Source organism: Rhinatrema bivittatum, chromosome 4 (genome assembly GCF_901001135.1).
Source record: "Rhinatrema bivittatum chromosome 4, aRhiBiv1.1, whole genome shotgun sequence".
Lineage (NCBI taxonomy): Eukaryota > Metazoa > Chordata > Amphibia > Gymnophiona > Rhinatrematidae > Rhinatrema > Rhinatrema bivittatum.
In genome coordinates, this window is record NC_042618.1 from 450,064,554 (window position 1) to 450,087,273 (window position 22,720).

Here is a 22,720-nt window from a genome sequence, read left to right on the forward strand (position 1 = left end):
CTCTCTCATAAATAAATATATGCACAAATTAAATAAAAACATGACTGAATATAAGTAAACATTATGAGAATGTAAATACTAGCAACATTAATTTATTAGTAACACCAGCTAGTTTATTTTGGCAATATTAGGGTCACTAGCTGCTTGCTCTATTACCAGTAGAACACTATAGCGAAGAAGAGTGTCCTACCTTCATCTCTCCACCTGTCAAGCGACTGTTCCTCACTCTCATGCAGAGTAGAGGGCTCACTAGATCACAAGTTCATTGCACAGATCCTGATATCACTGCCTCCATGTATTCAAGGAGATGAGAGTTTTTAATTAAAACCAGAGTCTCCAGGGTACCCAGGCTATCAAAGCAGAGTATCCCTATTCAATATTCTTCCCAATTGCTCTCTGAGAAATGATGTAAAAGCTTCTCAGTGTTGCCTGCCATATCAAAACACTTATCACAAGCAGAGGAACGGCTCCAGTTACATACATGCTGCTGATTAGTTAAGAACTTAGTCCCATCCTGAAAGTGCATTACTTAAGGCCTGCTATGGGAAACAATTAGTATGTTTTCCCCTCAGTGCCTTACTCCCTTCTCGGGGAAAAGGATTTTTTTATTCTCTCTTCTCCTGGTGAATTTTCTTCTGGGTAGCTGCTTTCTACCTGAACCATCCTTTAGTATCCTACTGAATGCAAAGACCCATCTGGGGTGGAGAACTCAACAGCGCTACTTCGTGCAGACAGGATATCACTAAATATGTGGGAATCTGTCACAAGTTGTGGCATCTCGCAGCATTAGCAACAGATTTCCTCTAGTAGGAATCTGCTTCCAAGGAGTGGGTAAAGATTTTTTTCCCTCATATGGGGAGTGCATTTCAAACACCTGCTGTGAAAAAGATGAAGATGTTGCTTTGTGACCATTCCAGACAAGTCAGTGTTACGTTTGGGTTGTATGCCAACTGTTAAGGGATGCATGGTTCCATCCACGCCACATCTTAAATAATATCTATGCATTCAGCCACAAGATGCACACTGTCCTGGTGAGACTGATTTATTCTAAAGTTGCCTAGTATACTTTAATCTAACTATAGCTGTATGCATCCTCAGGTTGGAAGCTTGGATAAGTAGCTCCACATCCAAGGTGGGGGTCACTTAGGGACTTTCACTTTCCTCCTTCTGTGGAAGGTAATAAGAGTTAACCTGAAGGTTGTGAGGGTTTATTGACTGAAAGTGGCCCCATGTCCATATAGATATTAATTCTACCATGTATAACAGGTTCTATTGAAGAACAAGGATATTTTTAGCAGTAGAGCTTGAAGTCCTTTGCCAAGTGGCTGAAGAGTCTGTCCTGATTGTCAGACTGAACCTGGGTCTAGGACCCTCACTGATCCCAGGTCAGAGGAGGAGTTCAGATTTCCACAGGTACAAATTCCTGTGGCATTACTTCTTCCATCTCTTAACAGGAAGGTTCCTGGGCTTCTGCCTCAAGATAACCTCACCCTAGACTGTGTCTTAGACTGTGTCTGGGATTTTTATTAGATTTTATTCGAATCACTCAGTTTTACATGGCCATATGTATACCGAGGAGAAGCTAGACCTTATTAGTTGAGACAGAGTAAGTGAAAGCCCCATGAGTGAACATTCATCAGGAACTGCCCAACAATCTACAGCTTAGGAGCTGCTTCTCTATCCCTGCAGCTCTGGAGTCTTGTCTGTTAATATATCGCCTACTCCTCTGGCATCCAGAAGAGATTTCAGAAGAGAAGCCATGATATGAAAAGAAATGGTTTTAAATGAATGGCTTCAAGAAAAAGTCCAGGAACCTTTTCCCTGTTTCACCAGAAACCTGATTACAATGCCTTCTGCATTTTCACATGTCATTTGGTTAACCGATGCGACTCATTTTCACTTGCACATAACAGGTGCACATGTAAGGCCATCTGTCAAAGGATGGTCTTACATGTGCTTTATACTGGGCAGGCTTAGCTGAAGCTCACCACTCAGCCTGCCACTGTGTCGTGGGATCTCAGCATTGTGCTTGCCCAGTAGTTAGAAGCTCTTTTCATGCCTCTGCACTACTGGCATATCTAACCTGGGGGTCAGGTTTTTATTTGTGGTCACTCGGTAGGTGGGGTCTGCCACATCTTCTTTGAAGTTTTTTTTCAAGTAAATTGTTTCTGTGCATGTTTCTAGTCACTAACGTTGTGCATTAATCCATAAAGTCAATGTGTAACTCTTCGGATACAAATAATCTGCAGCCTTCCATCTGGTGTGCTCTAAATCCTCAAATAATCTATTTGAGTTTCTTCTTGATACCAAAAAACCTGTAATGGCTATAGCTAAGAGTTCTATTTCTCTTGGTTGGTGAATTGTGCCCTCTCTCTCACCCAGGAGGACCTGGATCTTGTGGTGCATGTCAAAGCTCACTGTATTGGAGCTCTCACTGAGTTTGTTTCGAAGTGGGATTTTTGCCACACATTCACAACACACCCTTGTTTTGGCAGGGGTTCCTGCTGCAAAACTGTTTATTTGTTTTTTGTTTTGTTTTTTTTAAGCCGTCTGTCCTACAGAGTCTCTTTAAGGTGTAGAACCCAATGCTATTCCCTCCTAGAGCCTGTTATTGGTCAGATTGCCAAAAAAAAAAAAAAGGGGGGGGGGGACTCATTATATTAGGTTGGCTTATTGCCACCCAAAATAGTGCTTTTGCCACTGTTTAGTTATTCCTTTTTAATTGAGGCAGCCTGTAACTTGGGAGTCCCCATATGTGAAGACTGCCATCCTGCTTGTTCTCAGAGAAAGTGAAGTAAGTTTCCTGTAACAGCAGTTCTCCAATGGACAGTAGGATGTCAGTTCTCATGAAACCCTCCCACCTCCCCTAGGAGGAGAAATTACTACTTACCTGATAATTTGCCTTTCTTTAATGAAGATAGGTGGATCCCCACCAGTGGTTATGCACCTCTTCCAACAGATGGAGACAGACCAAAAGCTAATGTCATGATATATATACGCCTGCACTGACAGCAGCCCACCAGTATTCTCTGCAAAAGGCAACTGTGGACAAACCAACAAAACTTGATTATTAACAGACAATCACTCGGGCACTCAGCTAACAGGAAACCACTGAGCTCAGACAAAGAGTGTAATAACACTAGTCTAGGAAGAACTGGACTGACACTAGTGACCCCTGGAACATGCAGTCACTCAAGAGGACAATAGCACAACCATCTGGCAGCCAAAGGCAGGAAGGTGGATTCACCTATCTTCATTAAAGAAAAGGAAATTAATTTCTCCTTTATTAGCATTCAGATAGCTTTGGTACATCCCACTGATGTGGATCCACCTATTCCCGAACAGGGTGTGAGGCTTCCCACAGTCTGATCAATACCGCACGTGCAAAGGCTGCGTCCTCCCGAGCCTGCACATCCAGGCAGTAATGCCTGGAAAAGGTATGAAAGGAGGACCACATTGCAGCTTGGCAAATCTTGATGGGAAACATCAATCTAATCTCAGCTCAATACACTGCCTGAGCCCCCATGGATTGAGCTCTAACCTGACTAGGCAAAGGCTGCTCAGCATCCACATATGTGACCGTGACTACCTCCTTAATCCAGCAGGATATTGTAGCCAGCGATGCCCGCTCACTCTATGGTGGGAGTAAACAAACAACCGGTCCATCTTCCTGAGAGGTTCAGAAACATTTAAATACCTTAAGATACGTCTCTTGACATCCAAGGACCATAAAGGTGATATTCATCCATATCTCTCTCCCTGTCCAGAGTCGGCATGGAAATTGATTAATTCAAATGAAAATCCGAGACAACCTTTGGCAAAAAGGACAGAACAGTATGCAACTTTATCGCCCCAGGAGACACTCGCAGAAATGGTTCCCGGCAAGACAAGACCTGCAGTTCGGATATTCTACGCACATAACAAATTGCCATAAGAAAAACCGTTTTCAAGGTAAGTAATCTCAAAAGAAATGATACGCAGCAGTCAAAAGGTGGGACCTGCTAGAAAATCCAAAACCAGACTAAGACTCCACAAGGCCACTGGCAATCACAGGGGAGGACAAGATGTTTCACCCCTTTTAAGAAATGAGCCATATCTGGATGAACTGAATTAAGGGCCTTCAATGAAGTAAGGGCCAACCCTTTACTCAATCCATCCTGCAAAAATTCCAAAATGAGCAGGATCTTAACCAAACAAGGATGAACTCTTCGATCCTCACACCAAGCCTCAAACACTCACCAAACCCACACATAGGCTAAGGAATTGGAGAAAAGAAGAACATAAGATTTGCCATACTGGGTCAGACGACGGGTCCATCAAGCCCAGTATCCTGTTTCCAACAGTGGCCAATCCAAGTCATTTTCTTGCTCGTAGCAAGGTGGCAATCACCATGGGAGAATGTCCATGCTTCAGCAACCAAGCTCTCTCAAGGACCATACCATGACAAAATTTAGTTAGATCTTAGTGAAGAACAGGCTCCTGCTGTAAGAAGATTTCAGATGTTTAACCATTGAAAGCACCCAATATGAATCATAATAGCCAAAGAGGGATTCTGACAAGTATGCTGACAGGCCAAAAACAGTCTCAGCTAAAGAAAAGCTTTGCCAGATGAGAACCTTAAACAAGAACTGAAGGACACTTATCAAGATCTGTGTGTTTGCAAGTTCCTGTGTAAATAAACCAAGGCAGAGGAACAATTAGCTCAAAAGGCAGAAGTCACTGTCCGGTCAAAGGAAGTCCATAGGGCAGAGATGCCCCCACCCAGGACAAAGGAGGAGCACTCTGAAATGGAGAAAAACTGACATGGCCGATAGCCCTGGTCCAGATTGGCTGGAAACCCCCCCCCCCAAGGAAAAGGTGAGGGGGGAAAGAACTGCCATGTGGCAAAGACGCTCCACCCACTACATGATTATGCACGACCTTATACATATTTATCATCTGGAAAGTATAAGATGGGGCAAATAAGGAGAAAAGAGAGCAGACCCGAAGCAGCCCCAGCACCTCCTGCTATCAAAGAGGAAGAAGACTAGGTGTGGCCAGGAGACCGGAGAGAGGAAATGCTCTCGTGGGAGCTGACATGGTGCAGAGTCTGAGGCGGCAAGAAGCCAAGAAAAGCCCGGCAATTCTGCCAGTACCAGACCCAGAAGCAAGCTTCCTCCCCAGACGGCCCGGCAGCTCTGCTAGTACCAGACCAGGAAGCAAGCCTCCTCCCCAGACAGTTCTCCAGACCTTCAGCCAGAGCCTACTTCAGAGATAAACAAAGGAAAATCACATGAAGTTGGGACCAGGGGTAAGTTAGTTAGCTATAAGTATTAATATATTAGGCAGGCTAAAGTTTATGGCATGTTTTAAACCACCCAAGATACAGAACTTTCTTTAGGGAAAAATGGCGCTTAGTAGCAAGGATATTAGAGACATGTGTCGTTATCTTCTAAATGCTAATCCTACAAAGTCTGATAAATAAAAGTCTAATTCTGTGGAGAAAATGTTGTCTTTTCCTGAATTTAGGATTGTGAAGAGAAGTAGAAGGGGAACCGGAAGTGCCCTGTAGCAGACAGGCTCCTGAACCCCTAAAACTTACCTACACTACCGTAGCAGATCCCTGTGAACCGGTAATCGGATAGGAGTCCACCAGGAGCCTTCGTAAATTTGCATACCATGGCCTCCTGGGCCAATCTGGATCCACCAAAAGCACCATCCCCATGTGACTCTCGATCCTCCATATCATTCTGCCCAACATTGGACCATGGGGGAAAGGCATATTGGAGCTTGCCCTCCAGCCACTCCTGCACGAGGGCATCGATGCCCAAGGACTTTTGATCTCTCCAGGAACTGAAGAAGCAAGGAACTTTTCCATTTTGAGATATCACCAGCAGGTCTAGAAACGGGAGGCCCCAATGGTCCACTATGAGCTGAAACACCTTGTTTGACAATTCCTATTCTCCTGGGTCCAGACTCTGTCTGCTGAGAAAGTCGGTTCTTACATTGTCCTTTCCTATAATGTGAGAGGCTGAGATCTCCCGAAGAGGCACTTCTACCCACTCCATGAGTTGGGCTATTTCCTGTGACACTTGCTAGCTCTTGGTTCCTCCCTGGCAAATGATGTAAGTCACTGTCGTCACATTGTCTGACATTAGCCGACTGCTTGACCCTGCAATCGATCAACGAATTGTAAGCATGCCAACTACCTAGTATATCATAAGGTAGAAGGAACAAATGCTAAGGCTACATGTAAGTTATATATTTATACAACATGCAGTGCAGGGAAAAGCACTGTCAGGTGGTCAAATATCTAAAGTGTATCCAGATAGTAAATAGTCTCACTAGGGCCAACATATCCATTTATCCCAAAAATCTCAGAAGATAGCAAGGCAGTATTGAAGTTTACAAAAAAATTGGGATCTGTTCTAGTCTGGAACCCTGACCTGTTTCAGCATACAAGCACAGGCTGTGAGGGAAGCAACTCAAGCACCAGGGAATGGAAATTTCTGAGAAAATCTCCAGCACTAACACCTCGATCAGCTCCTGTGGAGAGATGCATAATGATCCGTGCTGAAAGGAGTCCCATGATTTCATTAACTATAATGTAAGGAGGACTAGTTTGAGGCCTACAAAAGCATGCTGTTAATCATTCAGACAAGGGCAAGTCTCATGAAATCTAAAAGAGGAAGGGAACACTAACTTTAATGAGCTATAATTAATAGCAGGACACACATTATCAAGAGAAAAGAATGGAAAAATAGCCAGCATGGCAGAGAGAAAACCCAGGAAATAACAAAGAAGATATATTTGCAAGAGAAAAGAAGAAAATAATTCAAAAATGGAAGCCAAAGTAGTAAGCTATATTTGAGCACTGCAGGGGGGTCACATAATCTTGGCAAAGCAACCTAAAACTTGTCTGTTCACTCTCACTAAAGAAGTAAAAATTTTAGAGTACCTCTTATATGCCCATAATTATCCAATAAAATATTTTCTCCTTTGATCTGGTCAGCTGTAGTATTAATTTACAACCAAACTATGCATCTGCTTCAGCTAAATTCAACTGACAATCCTGTTTAATAGCAAGAATTAAAAACAACCAAAGCCACAAGAAAGAAAAAGGTGTAAAATCTGCAAGGCCCAGGAAGTCAATTTTCCAATTCAGACATGGCTACTTTAATGAATGAACTTAAACTAAGTGCAGGTATCTCAAATGCTATTGCAAGTACATAAGGCAAGCTTAAAGGGAGGGTTGAGCAAAATGAAAATAATATAGGAGAGCAGATTGACTCTATAGCAGGCGTCTGTTAAAAAAGAAAAAAGAAAACATTACCAATGTTTTTCTGGGGGCTAAAACCATACACTAATAATATAAAAGTCAAACAGAATGACTGAAAACAGAGAACACATAATATACAAATTATTGGTGTACCACAATGAGACAAAATATAGATGGCAAGAACATCTTTAGATTTGCAAGAGTGTGATGGGAAATTAGGTTAATAAGCAATAAAAAGTTCAAGGGCTGGCAGAGTGGCAGTGCTGTTCACTACCATACAGAGGGACCTGTGTTTCATTACCAGCTAAGGTCTTCTGCTTGTCAGCCAGGGCTGAGGATACTAGAGAGGCACCATTCACAATCCCTGGGTGGAGAAGAGCGATCCAGTCATCATGCAACAGCAACATCTAGAACCCCCGATTGCAGAGTTCCAGAAGGAGCTTTTGCATGGGCCTCGGTCTGTCACCACATCTGCTAGTTTGTGTGGGCAGACAGAAGGAATGAATTAGCACATTGACTTTGAAATATATGTCTTGTACACATGCTATTTTGTCTCTTGACCTAAACACAAATGTGGGAATATCTCCTCGAAATCTGGCTAAAAGTACAAATGCTATGGAAGACTGAGCATACTTTTAGTTAGCCAGGGGGAAATTTTCAGATGGGGGTAATCTAGGTACATTAATCTGTTTCAATACAACTAGATTGTTATGAAAATTGCCTTCTCGCCCAAAAAAAAAAGGATCAGCTTTTAGTTATTTTGATACCAATATTCTTTTGGTAGAAACATATTATGGGCAACTTAAATTGGGCAACAGTGGACCAATCTAGAAGGAGCAATTACCAAGGCAACTAATCTATATGTTAGAAAAGTAAAGAAAAGCAAAAGAAAAATGAAACTTATCTGGTTCTCAATGGAGGTGGCTGACAAAATAAAGGCTAAAAGAACAGCGTTCAAGAAATATAAAAGATCCCAAAGGGAGGAGCATAAAGAAGAATATCTGGTAGAACTGAGGGAGACGAAGAAATTAATCAAGACGGCAAAAAGTCAAGCGGAAGAGAGGATTGCCAAGGAGGTAAAGAGAGGTGACAAAACATTTTTCAGATACATCGGTGAAAAGAGAAAAGTTCAAAGTGGTATAGTGAAATTGAAAGGTGGAAAGGATCAATGTGTGGAGAGAGACGAAGAAATGGCAGAAATATTAAACGAATACTTCTGTTCTGTGTTCACTAAGGAGGACCCTGGAGAAGGACCATCCCTAGTTAACAAGAAACTGGAGGGGAGTGGAGTAGATGAAACTCCATTTACAGTAGAAAATGTATGGGAAGAGCTGGAGAAACTGAAAGTGAACAAAGCCATGGGGCCTGATGAGGTTCATCCCAGGATACTGAGGGAACTCAGACATGTGCTGGTGGGTCCACTGTGTGACTTTTTCAATAGATCCCTAGAAACGGGAGTGGTGCCGAGTGATTGGAGAAGAGCGGTGGTGGTCCCGCTTCATAAGAGTGGGAACAGAGAAGAGGCTGGTAACTACAGACTGGTTAGCCTCACTTCGGTGGTGGGAAAAGTAATGGAGTCGCTGTTGAAAGAGAGAATAGTGAACTATCTACAGTCGGGAGAATTGATGGACCAGAGGCAGCATGGATTCACCAGGGGAAGATCCTGTCAGGCAAATCTGATTGACTTTTTTGACTGGGTAACCAAGGAATTGGATCAAGGAAGAGCACTCGATGTCATCTACTTGGATTTCAGCAAAGCTTTTGATACGGTCCCGCACAGGAGACTGGTGAATAAAATGAGAAGCCTAGGAGTGAGTGCCGAGGTGGTGGCCTGGATTGCAAACTGGTTGACGGACAGAAGACAGTGTGTGATGGTAAATGGAACGCTCTTTGAAAAGACAGCGGTTTTAAGCGGTGTACGCAAGGATCGGTGTTGGGACCGGTCCTGTTCAATATCTTTGTGAGCGACATTGCGGACGGGATAGAAGGTAAGATTTGTCTTTTTGTGGATGACACTAAGATCTGCAACAGAGTGAACACGCCGGAAAGAGTGGAGAGAATGAGATGGGATTTAAGGATGCTGGAAGAGTGGTCGAAGATATGGCAGCTGAGATTCAATGAAAAGAAGTGCAGAGTCATGCATATGGGGAGTGGAAATCCGAATGAACTGTATTCGATGGGGGGAGAAGGGCTGATGTGCACAGAGCAGGAGAGAGACCTTGGGGTGTTATAGTGTCTAATGATCTGAAGTCGGCAAAACAATGTGACAAGGCGATAGCTAAAGCCAGAAGAATGCTGGGCTGCATAGAGAGAGGAATATTGAGTAAGAAAAGGGAAGTGATTATCCCATTGTACAGGTCCTTGGTGAGGCCTCACCTGGAATACTGTGGTCAGTTCTGGAGACCGTATCTCCGAAGAGACAGAGACAAGATGGAGGCGGTCCAGAGAAGGGTGACCAAAAAGGTGGAAGGTCTTCATCGAATGACTTATGAGGAGAGATTGAAGAATCTAAATATGTACACCCTGGAGGAAAGGAGGAGCAGAGGTGATGCATATCCAGCATAACTCTCTACTTCAACGGCAGGGGAAATGAAGAAAAGTGGATCTATATACAGACAACCAACAAGGACTGAATTACATAGTCTGGGTAAACAAATAAGCATGGGTGTAGCTTGCTTATTGCGGCGGTTACTAATTAAGCTAGATATTTCACTTAAATGCAGCTCCAACACTAATCTCTACATTAAAGGTGGGGGTGGAAGGGAAATAGAACGAAAAGGTTACTAAGAGCCAAGAGTAACAGACAAGTATGAAAAAAAAAAGTGTGAAACTTGCTGGGCCGTTTGGTCTTCTTCTGCCGTCATTTCTATGTTTCTATGTAAATTTTGTTTCTCCTTTTGACCCAACTATTTCCTCCTGCTCCATTGGGTTTCCAGCTCAGTCAGGACCAGAACTAGATCTAGTGCCATGAGCTTTCATTTGCAACTCCCTGGAGCTTTTCTCCTGCAGTGAGAGTCCTCAGTTGGATGTGCCATGCACCAAGGCTCCTGCCAGTATCCTGCAATCATGGGCCCTGAATCCAACCACCAGGTATCATCCTTAAGCAATGGCCATGACTTCGTCCCCACTGAGGGTTGTGAATGCTCCCTCTGAGAGAACATCCAACTTGGGGGATTGAAGTACAAATCCTCCACATAGCAGTGCACAACACCTATCACCTGAGCCACCAGACTAGCCCAGCTTAACACTAACAGTCAAATCAGTTTTATGATTATGAAATGCATTATAACCAAGATAGGACCTTTCCCCATGAAAGATACCTATTGCAGCCAGATTTTTTGCCACATCTTATTTTAAACTACTCACAACAGAAATATTAGTGTATCAAATTACACAGATCTTTTGCTCAGATATCCATGCTCAAGTATTTCTTTAACATATAAAATCATTAGAGCTAACTTTCGGTTTCCATGTTGTAGCTGCAGTACATACTTTCAATAACCTCAGATAAAAATATTAGGTTGGATTAGCACAAGTTCAATCTTTTTATTTTTAAATAAATAACACCATGTGTCCAATATACTTGCATATGCTTTTTTCAACAATCCCCTCAATATAGTACAACAAATAACCAGAAGTGGTTCTACTTACCATAAGGATTTGCATTGATGTTAGTACCTATAAGTTCTAGTGTTTGTTCTAATAGGTCTGATAAGCGCACTTCACTGATTTCCAAAACCTCAGAATCTTCAGCACAGCGTCTCAAGACAAGTGCTACTTCAGCATCATAGTTAATAACAGATAAGTGCCAGCAGTACTGTTTGTTACCCTTCTCTACAGGCACCCAACCTATAAGAAGATAAAATGCAACAACTTAAGGTTTTCCCTACCTAAAGCTGCAAGATAAATTAACTGAAAGGCTGTTAAAAGAAAATTATTCCTTACCTGCTAATTTTCGTTCCTGTAGTACCACGGATCAGACCAGAACGTGGGTTATGCCTCCCTTCCAGCAGATGGACACAGAGAAAAACTTGTAAGGCGCCCTGTAATAACCTGGTGCACCCTCTGCGTCCCTTCAGTATTAAGAATATCAAAGCAGAATATCCTTGTCAATTGATGAATGGATCAAACAAACTGCATATGAACTATATACATGCTATCTTAGAAGAATGAAAGTTTCTGACTTGCAGAACAAAAACTTGCAAATGGAAAACCCGAACATTCGAGAATTCTTGTATTTTCTTAGTAGTATCTTCGAGCTGGCTATCTGTGTGAAAAATAAAAATCATAACAGCTGGCGGACGTCTGGACTGATCTGTGGTACTACAGGAATGAAATAATTTTCTTTTCCTTGTATGTGCCCGGATCAGTCCAGAACGTGGGATGTACCAAAGCTTCCCTAGACAGGGTGGGCCCCTGATAGCCCTGCTCAAATGACCTGGTTGCCAAACAAGCCAAAAACTGAAGGTTGTAAATTCAAATGATAGTGTCGTGCAAAAGCGTGCAACGATTTCCACGTAGCCGCTCTACATATCTCCTGCGGAGACACCGCCTGACTTTCTGCCGATAAAGCCACTTGTGAACGAAGGGTATGTGCTTTAATACCCTCTGGAGGGCGCTTACCCGTACCGAAGTACGCTGCAGAAATTGCTTCTTTTAACCACCGGGCAATAGTAGTTTTAGTCACCTTGTTTCCTCTCTTGGGTCCGCTCCAGCGGACAAAGAGATGATCCAACAAATGGAACTCATTGGTGACCTCCAAATAGCAAATGAGAGCGCGCCTAACATCAAGCCTCCAAAGCTCCCTGGAGTCTTCTTCCTGAAAAGCCGGTAGCTCTACAGAATGATTTTGATGAAAGTCTGAAACCACCTTTGGGAGAAAAGGTGGAACCGTGGTCAGAGAAACACCCGAGTCTGTGAAACGAAGGTAGGGTTCCCTACACGACAAAGCTTGAATTTCCGAGATTCTACGGGCTGAACAAATAGACACCAAGAAGATGGTCTTTAAAGTTAAATCCTTGAGAGTAGCCTTCCGTAGCAGTTCAAAAGGCGGGTCGCACAGCACCCGAAGCACCAAGTTAAGGCTCCAGGAGGGACACAAAGCACGGACAGGCGGTCTCGAGTGTTTTACCCCCTTCAAGAACTAGACTTCTGGATGTGATGCCAGGGGAGTACCGTCACGGTGACCTACGAGGGAACCTAGGGCCGCCACCTGAACCCGAAGGGAATTGTACGCCAAGCCCTTAGATAGACCCTTCTGTAAGAAAGATAGGATCTGAGCCATGGGAGCGCAACGAGGAGCAACCCCAGTCTCTGCACACCAGGAATCAAACTTTTCACACTCGAATGTAAGAAACGGAGGTGGAAGTTTTCCTGGCTCGTAGGAGGGTAGAGATGATTTCCTCTGGGTAACCTCTTCTCCTCAGGGGTCGCCGCTCAAAAGCCAGGCCACAAGACAGAAGCGATATGCCTGGTCGAAAAATACCAGACCCTGGCGAAGGAGATGTGGCCCAGAAGGAACGAACCATCCACTGCAAGGTTGACTAGATCCGCAAACCACGACCTTCGTGGCCACTCCGGCACCACCAGAATCACTGCTCTGCGGTGGGTCTCTATCCTACGTAGGACCTTTCCCACTAGGGGCCATGGTAGAAACACGTACAGCAGGATGTTTTGAGGCCAGGGAAGGACCAGGGCATCCACCCCTTCCGCTCCGTGCTCTCTTCTTCAACTGAAGAAACGCGGAGCCTTCACGTTCTTTTGAGTTGCCATCAAGTCGAGATGGGGAACTCCCCACCGACAGATCAGGAGCGCCACCGTTTTCTCGGACAGTTCCCATTCTCCAGGATCTATGTGTTGCCTGCTTAAAAATTCCGCTTGCACATTGTCCACTCCTGCGATGTGGGATGCTGCCAGGCGTGCTAGGTGCTGTTTTGCCCAAGGCATTAGTTTGTCCGTTTCCCGAGAAACGTACTGACTCTTCGTCCCCTCTTGCCGGTTGATATATGCCACCGTAGTTGCGTTCTCGGACAGGATCCGTACCGCCCTGCCTCGCACTAGGGGCCAAAAATGCTTTAGCGCAAGCCGAACTGCTCTGGTTTCCAGGCGATTGATTGGCCATTTCGCTTGCTCTTTCGTCCATTGCCCTTGAGCTGACTGAGTTTGACACACTGCTCCCCAACCATTCGTGGTGACTATCACCCATTGCGGTATCTCCAAGTCTACTCCCTGTAGCAAGTGATCCAGACTGAGCCACCAATTCAGGCTGTCCTTGGCAAGTTTCGGAATTGGCAGGGGGGGCTTGAAAATCCTGCGACACCGGTTTCCATCGGGAAAGTAAAGCTCTCTGCAACGGACGCATATGTGCAAAAGCCCACGGCACCAAATCTATAGTTGACGCCATGGATCCCAGGACTTGCAGATAGTCCCACGCCGTGGGAAGTGCCAGACAACGGAAACGTTGCACCTGGGAAACGAGAGAGAGTGTGCTCGGTCCTGATGCAGGAAGACTTTGCCCAAGCTGGTATCGAGCGTGCTCCTAAGAAATCCAGCGTCTGAGAGGGAGCCAGGTTGCTCTTGGCAAAATTTACCACCCAGCCGAGGGAGCCTAGGAGACTCAATACCCTGTCGACCGACCGCTGGCACAGATCCAAAGACTTCCCTCGAATAAGCCAGTCGTCCAGGTAGGTATGGACCAGGACTCCCTTCTTCCATAGAGCCACTGCTACCACTACCATCACCCTTGGTGAAGGTACAGGGAGCGGTCGCTAGCCCGAAAGGCAGAGCCTGAAACTGGAAATGCTGGCCCAGAATCTTGAATCGGAGGAAACGTTGATAAGCCTTGTGGATGGGAATGTGGAGATACACCTCTGTGAGATCCAAAGACGCCAGGAACTCCCCCCCCCCCCGTGTACCGCCGCTTTGACGGAGCGCAGTGTTTCCATTTGGAAGCGGGGAATTCTGAGAGCTCTGTTGACGGTCTTGAGATCCAGGATCGGACGAAAGGCATTTTCCTTTTTGGGAACCACGAAGTAAACAGAATAGTGGCCTAATCCTTGTTCCCCGGAGGCACCGGAAGGATGGCCCCAAGATCGAGAAGCCGGTCGAGGGTAAGACGCACAATTTGCTGCTTCCTCAATGGCCACAGGGAGAGAAGAGGAACCTGTCTCTGAGGGGCCGAGCAAACTCTAAAACATAACAGTGCTGTAGAATATCCAGAACCCAAAGATCCGAAGTAATTTTGACCCACTCCTCATAAAATAGGGAGAGACGACTCCCTACTCTGGGGGGCGGGGAGTGGGCCGGAGCCCCTTCATTGGGTAGACTAAGGAGCAGAGCTCTGCGACAAGTTGTCCCGTGCTGGTCTACTGCCTCGAAAGGGATGTGACCAGGCCTGAGATCGCGATGACGGCTTTTTTTTGGGAGTCAGGCCTCGACTGCTGAAAACGCCGTTGACCCCGGAAGCAGTTTCTAGACGAATTGAACGTCCTGAAAGTCCTTGGGCAGTCCTTAGGAAGTTTGTGTACCTTGTTCTCCCCCCAGGGACTTGATGATTTGCTCCAAATCCTCACCAAACAATAACTTGCCCTTAAAAGGGAGGGATCCTAATTGCGCCTTGGAAGAAGAGTTCACTGACCAGTTACGCAGCCAGAGAAAGTGCCCAGCAGAGACCGCAGACAACATAGATCGAGCCAAAACTTACAGGAGATCATAGAGGGCATCAGCCCCATAAGCTATTACCGCCTCCAGGCATTCCGCTTGTTGCGCTTCCTCTGGGGGTAACTCCTGGGTACTAAGGAGCTGCTGTACTCATCTCAAACCTGCTCTCTGCATGAGAGAGCTGCAGACCACGGCCCTATCTCCCAGGGCCGACACTTCAAAAACTCTCTTGAGGTGGACTTCCAGTTTGCCGTCTTGTAGGTCCCGCAAGCTGCTCCTCGCGTCACAAGGATGGTCGTACTCTTCGTGACTGCCGTCACTGACGCATCTTCCTTGGGGACCTTAAGGAGCTGCAGGAACTCCTCCGGAAGGGGATAGAGCTTATCCATAGCCCGTCCGACCCGTAAGGTAGCCTCCAGGGAGTCCTATTGCCTAGACAACAATTGCAGCAGCATAGGGTGGCAAGGAAAAACCAAGGGAGATCCCCGCTAGAACGGGATCTCCCTTGGTGTCCCTGTACTTGCGACTGGAGGGTCCTGCGGAGCATCAATATCCAATTCTGCCAAGACATGGGGAATGAGGGGATCCAGCTCATCCTTCTGGAAAAGATGCAGCACCCTGGGGTCATCCCCTTCAACTTGCAAGTTGGAGACTGAATCACCCATGTCTGGATTAGGATCCGTGGGAGCCTGGTTCGGCATCGCAGGAGAGGGCACTAACCGGACCAGGGAGGACCCCTGAGCACCCCCAGCACCATCTTGACAGTCATCCAATCTGCTCACCTTTGGGGGAGAGGGCCCAGGAACTGAGCCATCTTGCTGATGCAGGCAGGCCAAATAAGCATTATGCATGAGAAGGACAAAATCAGCTGAAAAAGCAGGTGAGGGAGGGGCCCCCGCAGGGGGATTAGCCGGGCCCTGCCCTGGACCGTGCCCTGGGTCTGCACCCGCATTGGGGGGGGGTCTACTGGGGTTAAAACAGGCGGTGGGAGAGAGCAATCCACTTCCAGGCTGCCATTTGGCTGCGTGGCCACAGCCGATCCTGATGACAAAATGGCTGCCATTCCCACGCTTGGCAGGAATGGGGCTGACCACCCCCCAACGGACAGTGCGCCTGACAGCGCAAGCTGGGTCTGTGAGCCTCGAGGAGCCTCCCCACCGGGAAGGCACCTCGGGCAAATTCCCTTGCGGGACAGCCTCGTTCCGGGCTCCCCACAGGCTGAGTATTGCGCCAAGCGCAGCATAGGGGCAGAGTAGAAGACCGCTGAAAAAAGTAACACCTCAGAAGCCTGGCAGGAGCAGGTAAGGCCTCCGCTCACCAAAAGAAAAATGACTGCAGTCAAGAAGCTGAGGAACATGACCTTTCTTCGGGGCAGCGCTAGCTGGGAGAAAACGCCTCAGGGCAGCCAGTCGCAGCACAGGGGAAGAGGCTGAACCACCAGCGTAACCCCCGCGGGCCAGGCAGGTCCCTAACAAGAAGAGAAGCTGGACCTACCTGAGACTGAAAGATCCAAACGGAACTGTCAGGTCCAAAAGCAACTTTATTTTATTTTTTTTTTAAGTAGAAAAGAGAAAAAAAGGGAGTATCAAAAACTTTCCCTTAGCTCCTGTATAATTCTTTTTTTTTTTTTAAATGTGATCCATTCAAAAGACTAATGAGGAAAGAGGAAAAAATTGGAGATTTCTGAGACTCCAAAGCTAGAAATTTAGAATGTAAGAGGGAACCGCAGGTTCTGCCACCTTCATGTGCTGGAGACAGAGAAATACAGAAGGGATGCAGAGGGTGCACCAGGTTATTACAGGGCGCCTTACAAGTTTTTCTCTGTCTCCATCTGCTGGAAGGGAGGCATAACCCACAGTCTAGACTGATCCGGGTACGTACAGGAACATAGATGATATTGTCTATCACGTTATACTTTAAATGGATGGATCCCATTAGCTAAATCAGTCAGATGGATACTTTGTAATTCTTTAATGAGGACAGGTTAATCCACATCAGTGGGTTAGGCACCTCTACCAGCAGATGGAGGCGGAGCAAAGCTGACATCATGGAATATATACCCCTACACTGGCACCAGACTACCAGTATTCTCTGCAAAAGCCAAATATGAACAATTAACAAAAACATGATCATAACCATTAAGACAACCATTCAGTCATTCAATTAACAGGAAAACATTGAGGTCACACATAGAGTGTAATACTACTAACCTAGGAACTGGATCTAACACATACCAATAATCCCCGGAAGAAAAGAAAATTATCAGGTAAGTAGTAATTTCACATTTCTTAGCATTCAGACAGGTTAATCCACACCAGTGGGATGTACCAAAACTACTCCTGAACAGAACGGGAGGCTGCTCAAGGTCCAATCAACACAGCAGACGCAAAGGCTGTGCCCTCCCGGAGTTGCACATCCAGGTGATAATGCATGGAAGTTGTGTAAGAAAAAACACGCTAACCTAACCTAACTAGGAAATGGCTGCTCAGCATTCATATATGCAGCCCTGATAACCTTCTTAATCCAGCAGGCTACTGTAGCCAGCAGTGCCAGCTCATACAGTTTACTCCCTCTGTGGAGCATAAACAGGCAGTCCGTCTTCCTGAGTTTAGAAACCTCCAATACTTCAAGATATGCCGCTTGACACCCAAAGTCCGTAACAGGCAATATTCATTCAATTCTCGTTCCCTGCCCAGAGACGGCAAGGTTGATTGATTGTACTGAAAATCTGAGACCACCTTTGGCCAAAAGAACAGAACAGTTCACAACTGGACCACTCCCAAAGACATGGTTCCCGACAAAACAAAGCCAGCAGTTCGGAAACTCTATGCACAAAAAAAATCATCCTTTAGAAGAGGTTATGCAACAGTCGAAGGTGGGACCCACTAGAATTCTAAAACCAGATTAAAACTCCACAAGGGCACAGGCAACCACAAGAGGGTACGAAGATGCTTCAACCCTTTTAAGGTCGTGCCACAACCAGATAGGCCAACAAGGTGTCACCATTCACGTGACCTTGGAAAAAGGCCGGAGCCGTCACCTGTACCTTCAAGGAATTAAAGGCTAAGTCCTTACACAACCCATCTTGCAAAAATCCAAACTGAGAGGGATTTTAACCGAATGAGGATGAACCCCTCATTCCTCATACCAAGCCAAAAACATTCACCAAATGTGAACATAGGCTAAGGAAGTGAATAACTTTCGCACTCAAAGCAAGGTAGAAAACACTGCAGTGGACCACCCACACTTCCGCAACCAAGTCTTCTCAAAGGCTACATTGTAAGACAAAAATCAAATTGGATCTTCGGAAAGAATAGGCCCCTACCATAGCAGATCCCTGTGGATTGATAATCAGAGAAGATATTCCATCAGAAGCCTTCGCAGATCTGCATACCACAGCCTCCTGGGCCAGTCTAGTGCCAGAATACCAACCCCATGTGTGTCTTGAATCTCCAAATCACTGAGCCCAACATGGGCCAGAGGGAAAAGGCATATAAAAACTTGACTTCCGGCCACTCCTGCACAAGGACATCAATCCCCAAAAACTTCAGATCTCTCCTACGACTGAAGATGCGAGGAACCTTCACACTGTGTGATATCGCCAGCAAGCCTAGAAATGGGAATATCAGCGGCCCACTATGAGCTAGTACACTTAGCTGTACCATTCCCTTTCTCCTGAATCCAGACACTGTCTGCTGAGAAAGTCAGCTCTTACGTTGTCTTTTCCTGCAATGTGTGCAAGGCTGAGATCTCCTGAAGATATACTTCCGCCCCTTCTATGAATTGTGCTATTTCCTGTGACACTTGCTGGCTCTTGGTTCCTCCCTGTCGATCGATTATCTGACATTATTCAGACCGCTCGACCCTGCAAGCGGTCAATGAATCACAACCAAACAGCACGGGCTTCCTGCCGATTTGATGCTCCAGAGGTACTCCTCTGTATTCCAGTGCCCCTGTGCTTTGAACTGCTGACAGTAAGCCTCCCAACCCTGGAGACTTGTATCCATTGTGCGTAGTAGCCAGTCCGGTGTTCGTAGGGGAATGCCCCTCAATAGATGATCCGCCTGCAACCACCACTGCAGTTGGATGCTGATCTTCACCAGAAACTGAAATTGTATCAAGGAGTTCTGAGACTGTGGACTCTAATGTATAAGCAATGTGTGCTGAAGAGAACATCAATGCCCCTTGTCCACGGAACCATCTCTCGGATGGCTGCCATCAACCCTTGCACCTGTAAAGACTACCCCGCCGAGCGTATTGTTTCCATCAATAGTCACACCTGTGCCATCAGTTCTGAATGCGGATCCTCAACAGGGGCACCTGTCTTGCTTCATATCAAAAATAAATACTTAGATACTCCAGTGTCTGGGATGGCTGCAGATTGCTCTTGGCCAAGTTCACCCCCCAACCTAGTTTCTGCAGCAAGATGATCACCTTACATGGGGGCCTGAAAATTCTCTTTTAAAGCTCTTGGTCTGAATTAGCCAATCGTCGAGGACCGGGTGGATCAGAATGTCATCCTCTCTCAACACTGCCACTATCAGCACCTTAGAGAAGGTTCTAGGAGCAGTGTCCAAACCGAAGTGTAGCACTCAAAATGTGATGTCATCACCCCAAAACAGCAAAATCCAGAAAATGGTTGATGCTCCAGCAGGATGGGAATATGCAGATACTCCTCTGACAACCCAGGGAGACTTAATAAATTCCCCCGACTATACTGTTCTTATCAGCGAGCATAAGATTCCCATATGGGAATAAATCACTGCAAAAGCCGGTTGACCCCTTGAGATTCAGGATGGGGTGAAGGAATATCGACCCGAATTATCTTGAGAAATGGGCCCTGGTATCACAGTCCACAAGCTGAGGAGTCCTGACAATTTACACTCCACTGTGTCTCTTCTGCGTAAAACTGCAGGGAGAAGTCACGAAATTGTCCCAAGGCACGCTGAGAAACTCCAGAACATAGCCATCTCTCATCACCTCCAGAGACAGGCGACCCCCTATCTCCTGTTCCTGGCAATGGGTCGGTTCAGCCTCATTGAGGTGTTCAGGGGGGCACCGCCACTCAAGCCTGTGCCCCATCCAGACTGACTGGGACAAAGGACTGAAACCTACCCAAAGGTCAAGCTCTATGAAAAGTCGCTCCTCCATAGGGTCGAAAGTGTTTGAAATGCCCAGCAAAATGAATCAAGCCGAATGAATATGGCACCTGCTTTTAATCCTCTGGTAACAGAGGAACCTGGAACTCACCCCACTTATTGGCTATTTCTTTTTTTTTTACTCCTCAGTCCCAAACCAGTGATCCTTAAAAAGCCATTTCATAAGAGTAGAGTTTGAATTGTCTCGGCACCCATTTGTCAGCCATAGCCAACACTCAAACCTGCTTAGCTTCTGAGATCAGATGAGATTGGGCTCATCCAGGTGGAGAGGCCGTAATGTACTGCCCTGAATTAAAACCAGACTCATTGACTTCCTGAGAGAGCGCAAAGAAGAGCAATCCACCAGGAAACAGCAAGAGGCCATCTATAATTCATTGCTACTGCCTTGAGACCTGCTTAAGAATAGCCTCAATTCTCCTATCCTGCACTTCCTTCAAGTCGCTCACCCTGCCACAAGTATAGTCATCCACTTGGTGACAGCACACACCAGTGCATCCACTTTCAAAAAACGCAACTGCTCTCTCTCTGCCAGATCCAGGGGGCACAGCGCTACCAAGGCTCGTGCCCCATTCAAGATCAATCAATTCTTGAATATCATCCATAATGTTTCACATAAGGAATCTAAATGGGACTCTTGTTTGGCTTCAGCACCCAGCAACTGCTCAGTGCCTGGGCAACCTGAGCCAGCAACCCATCTCTATGAAAGAAATGCAACATTGTCCCCAGAGGAAGTTCTCACCCTCCAGGGAGTAATCGTCACTTTCACCCTCCTGCCACCCGGGTCCTTAGCAGCATGACCTGTAGCAGGTGTAGTCACACTCCAAAGCTTACCTGCAGCACCAGGTGTGCAGGAATTCACAGACTGCAATTCTGAACTCTTAGGCCTCCCACGTCAGCGACTGCACAAAAACCTGCAAGCGGAGGCTAGCCAAACGTCTGCTTAACCCACCAAGCTGCTTTGCAGCAAACTTGCACATAGAAAAGTGTGTGAACGCCACCGCAGCCAATACCAAAACCAGGGGGTGTCGGTCCTGAGCTCACTGAGAGGCCTTCCCCCGCTAATGATCCAGTTAGGGGAGCCCCAAAACCAGGTGACACCTCTGAAAGATCTCCCTCCGTACCCATTCCCGCATCATGCTGGGAAGGGCGGGCTCAGCAAAAACAACCTCCAAATAGCGCTGATACAAGTTAGTGGGGGGGATACGCCAAGCAGAGATGCCCCACTAGCAGCACATTCCTAAAACATCTGCCCATTCTGTGCCCAGCTGTGCATCCACACAAGCAAGCACAGATAGGGCGGCCAAAAACAAGGGTTGTCCAAAAAGCGTCCAAAAATTATAGGTGTACAACATGCAGTACAGGGTAGGCGCCCACTCGAACACCCACACCTAAGCGTACATTCAAGCATAAGCCAACTGACAGTGTTTCACGGAAGACTTGGACACAGAAAAGCATGCGAACGCTGCTGCAGCCTATCACACAACATCTAAGCAAAAGCTGAGAGAGGGACCTAGCCAAAAAGCTGCTTAACCTGCCAAGCTGCCACAACTCCCCAAGCTCCCTTGGAGGCGGGAATGGACATCGGATCAGCGTACCAAGGTTCAGAGACTAGAAAAGAAAATTAGGTCTTACCTTTGTTAATTTTCGTTCCTGTACCACCACGGATCAGTCCAGACTCCTGGGTTTTGCCCCCCCCCCCCCCTAGCAGGCAGAGACAGAAGTTTACAAAAACTCCACCTTATCTAGGCTGGTGCCACCTACAGTCTGGCAGTATTACTTAATGTCAAAGCAGAATGAAGCCCCAATCAAACACCAAATTAACTATATACAGTAACCTAACAACAAGAACCAGCTCAACAACCCCCCAAACGGGAACAGAACCCGAGCCATCGATAACAGGAAAGACAGGAAGAAGTTGAGAATGAAAGAAAAAACCAAGCATTACGGACTCTCCCTTGTCATAGCAGAATAAATGGGCGGGACTCTGGAATGATCCGTGGTACTACAGGAACGAAAATTAACAAAGGTAAGACCTAATTTTCTTTTCCCTGTACGTACCCGGATCAGTCCAGACTCCTGGGATGTACCAGAGCTACCTCAAATGGGATGGGATCCGGAGAGTCCCGCTCTGAGCACCCCTGTACCGAAATTCCCGCTGCCTGGAGCCTGAACATCCAGGCGATAATGTCGGGCAAATGTGTGTAATGATTTCCACGTCGCCGCCCTACGCCTGGGAACGTGTGGAATGTGCCTCAAGACCCACTGGTGAAGACCTACCCTGCAACAGATACACAGAACTGATTGCCTCTTTCAACCAGCGGGCAATAGTAGTCTTGGACGCAGCATTACCCCGACGAGGTCCGCTCCAAAGCACAAACAGATGGTCTGATACCCTGAAGGCGTTAGTAACCTCCAGGTAGTGCAACAGTGTCCGACGAACATCCAACCTGCGCAAATCCTTATAGAAAGGATCCGCTCTATCCAAATCGGAAAACGAAGGCAATTCAACCGTCTGATTAAGATGAAATGCAGATACCACCTTAGGTAAAAAGGAGGGAACTGTACGAACTGACACCCCCGTTTCCGAAATTCGCAAAAAGTTCTCCCGACAAGACAGAGCTTGGAGCTCTGAAACCCGCCTTGC

At 46.4% G+C, this 22,720-nt stretch overlaps 1 protein-coding gene across 1 annotated transcript in view; it reads right to left on the reverse strand.

The window, feature by feature from the left end:
• C4H12orf29 (chromosome 4 C12orf29 homolog) overlaps nt 1–22,720 on the reverse strand; it is a 60,484-nt gene that overhangs the window by 21,827 nt on the left and 15,937 nt on the right. Inside the window, exon 5 of the mRNA XM_029601667.1 lies at nt 10,910–11,107. Within this exon, the coding sequence (XP_029457527.1) occupies nt 10,910–11,107 (198 nt within the window). The remainder of the gene's footprint in view (nt 1–10,909; nt 11,108–22,720) is intronic.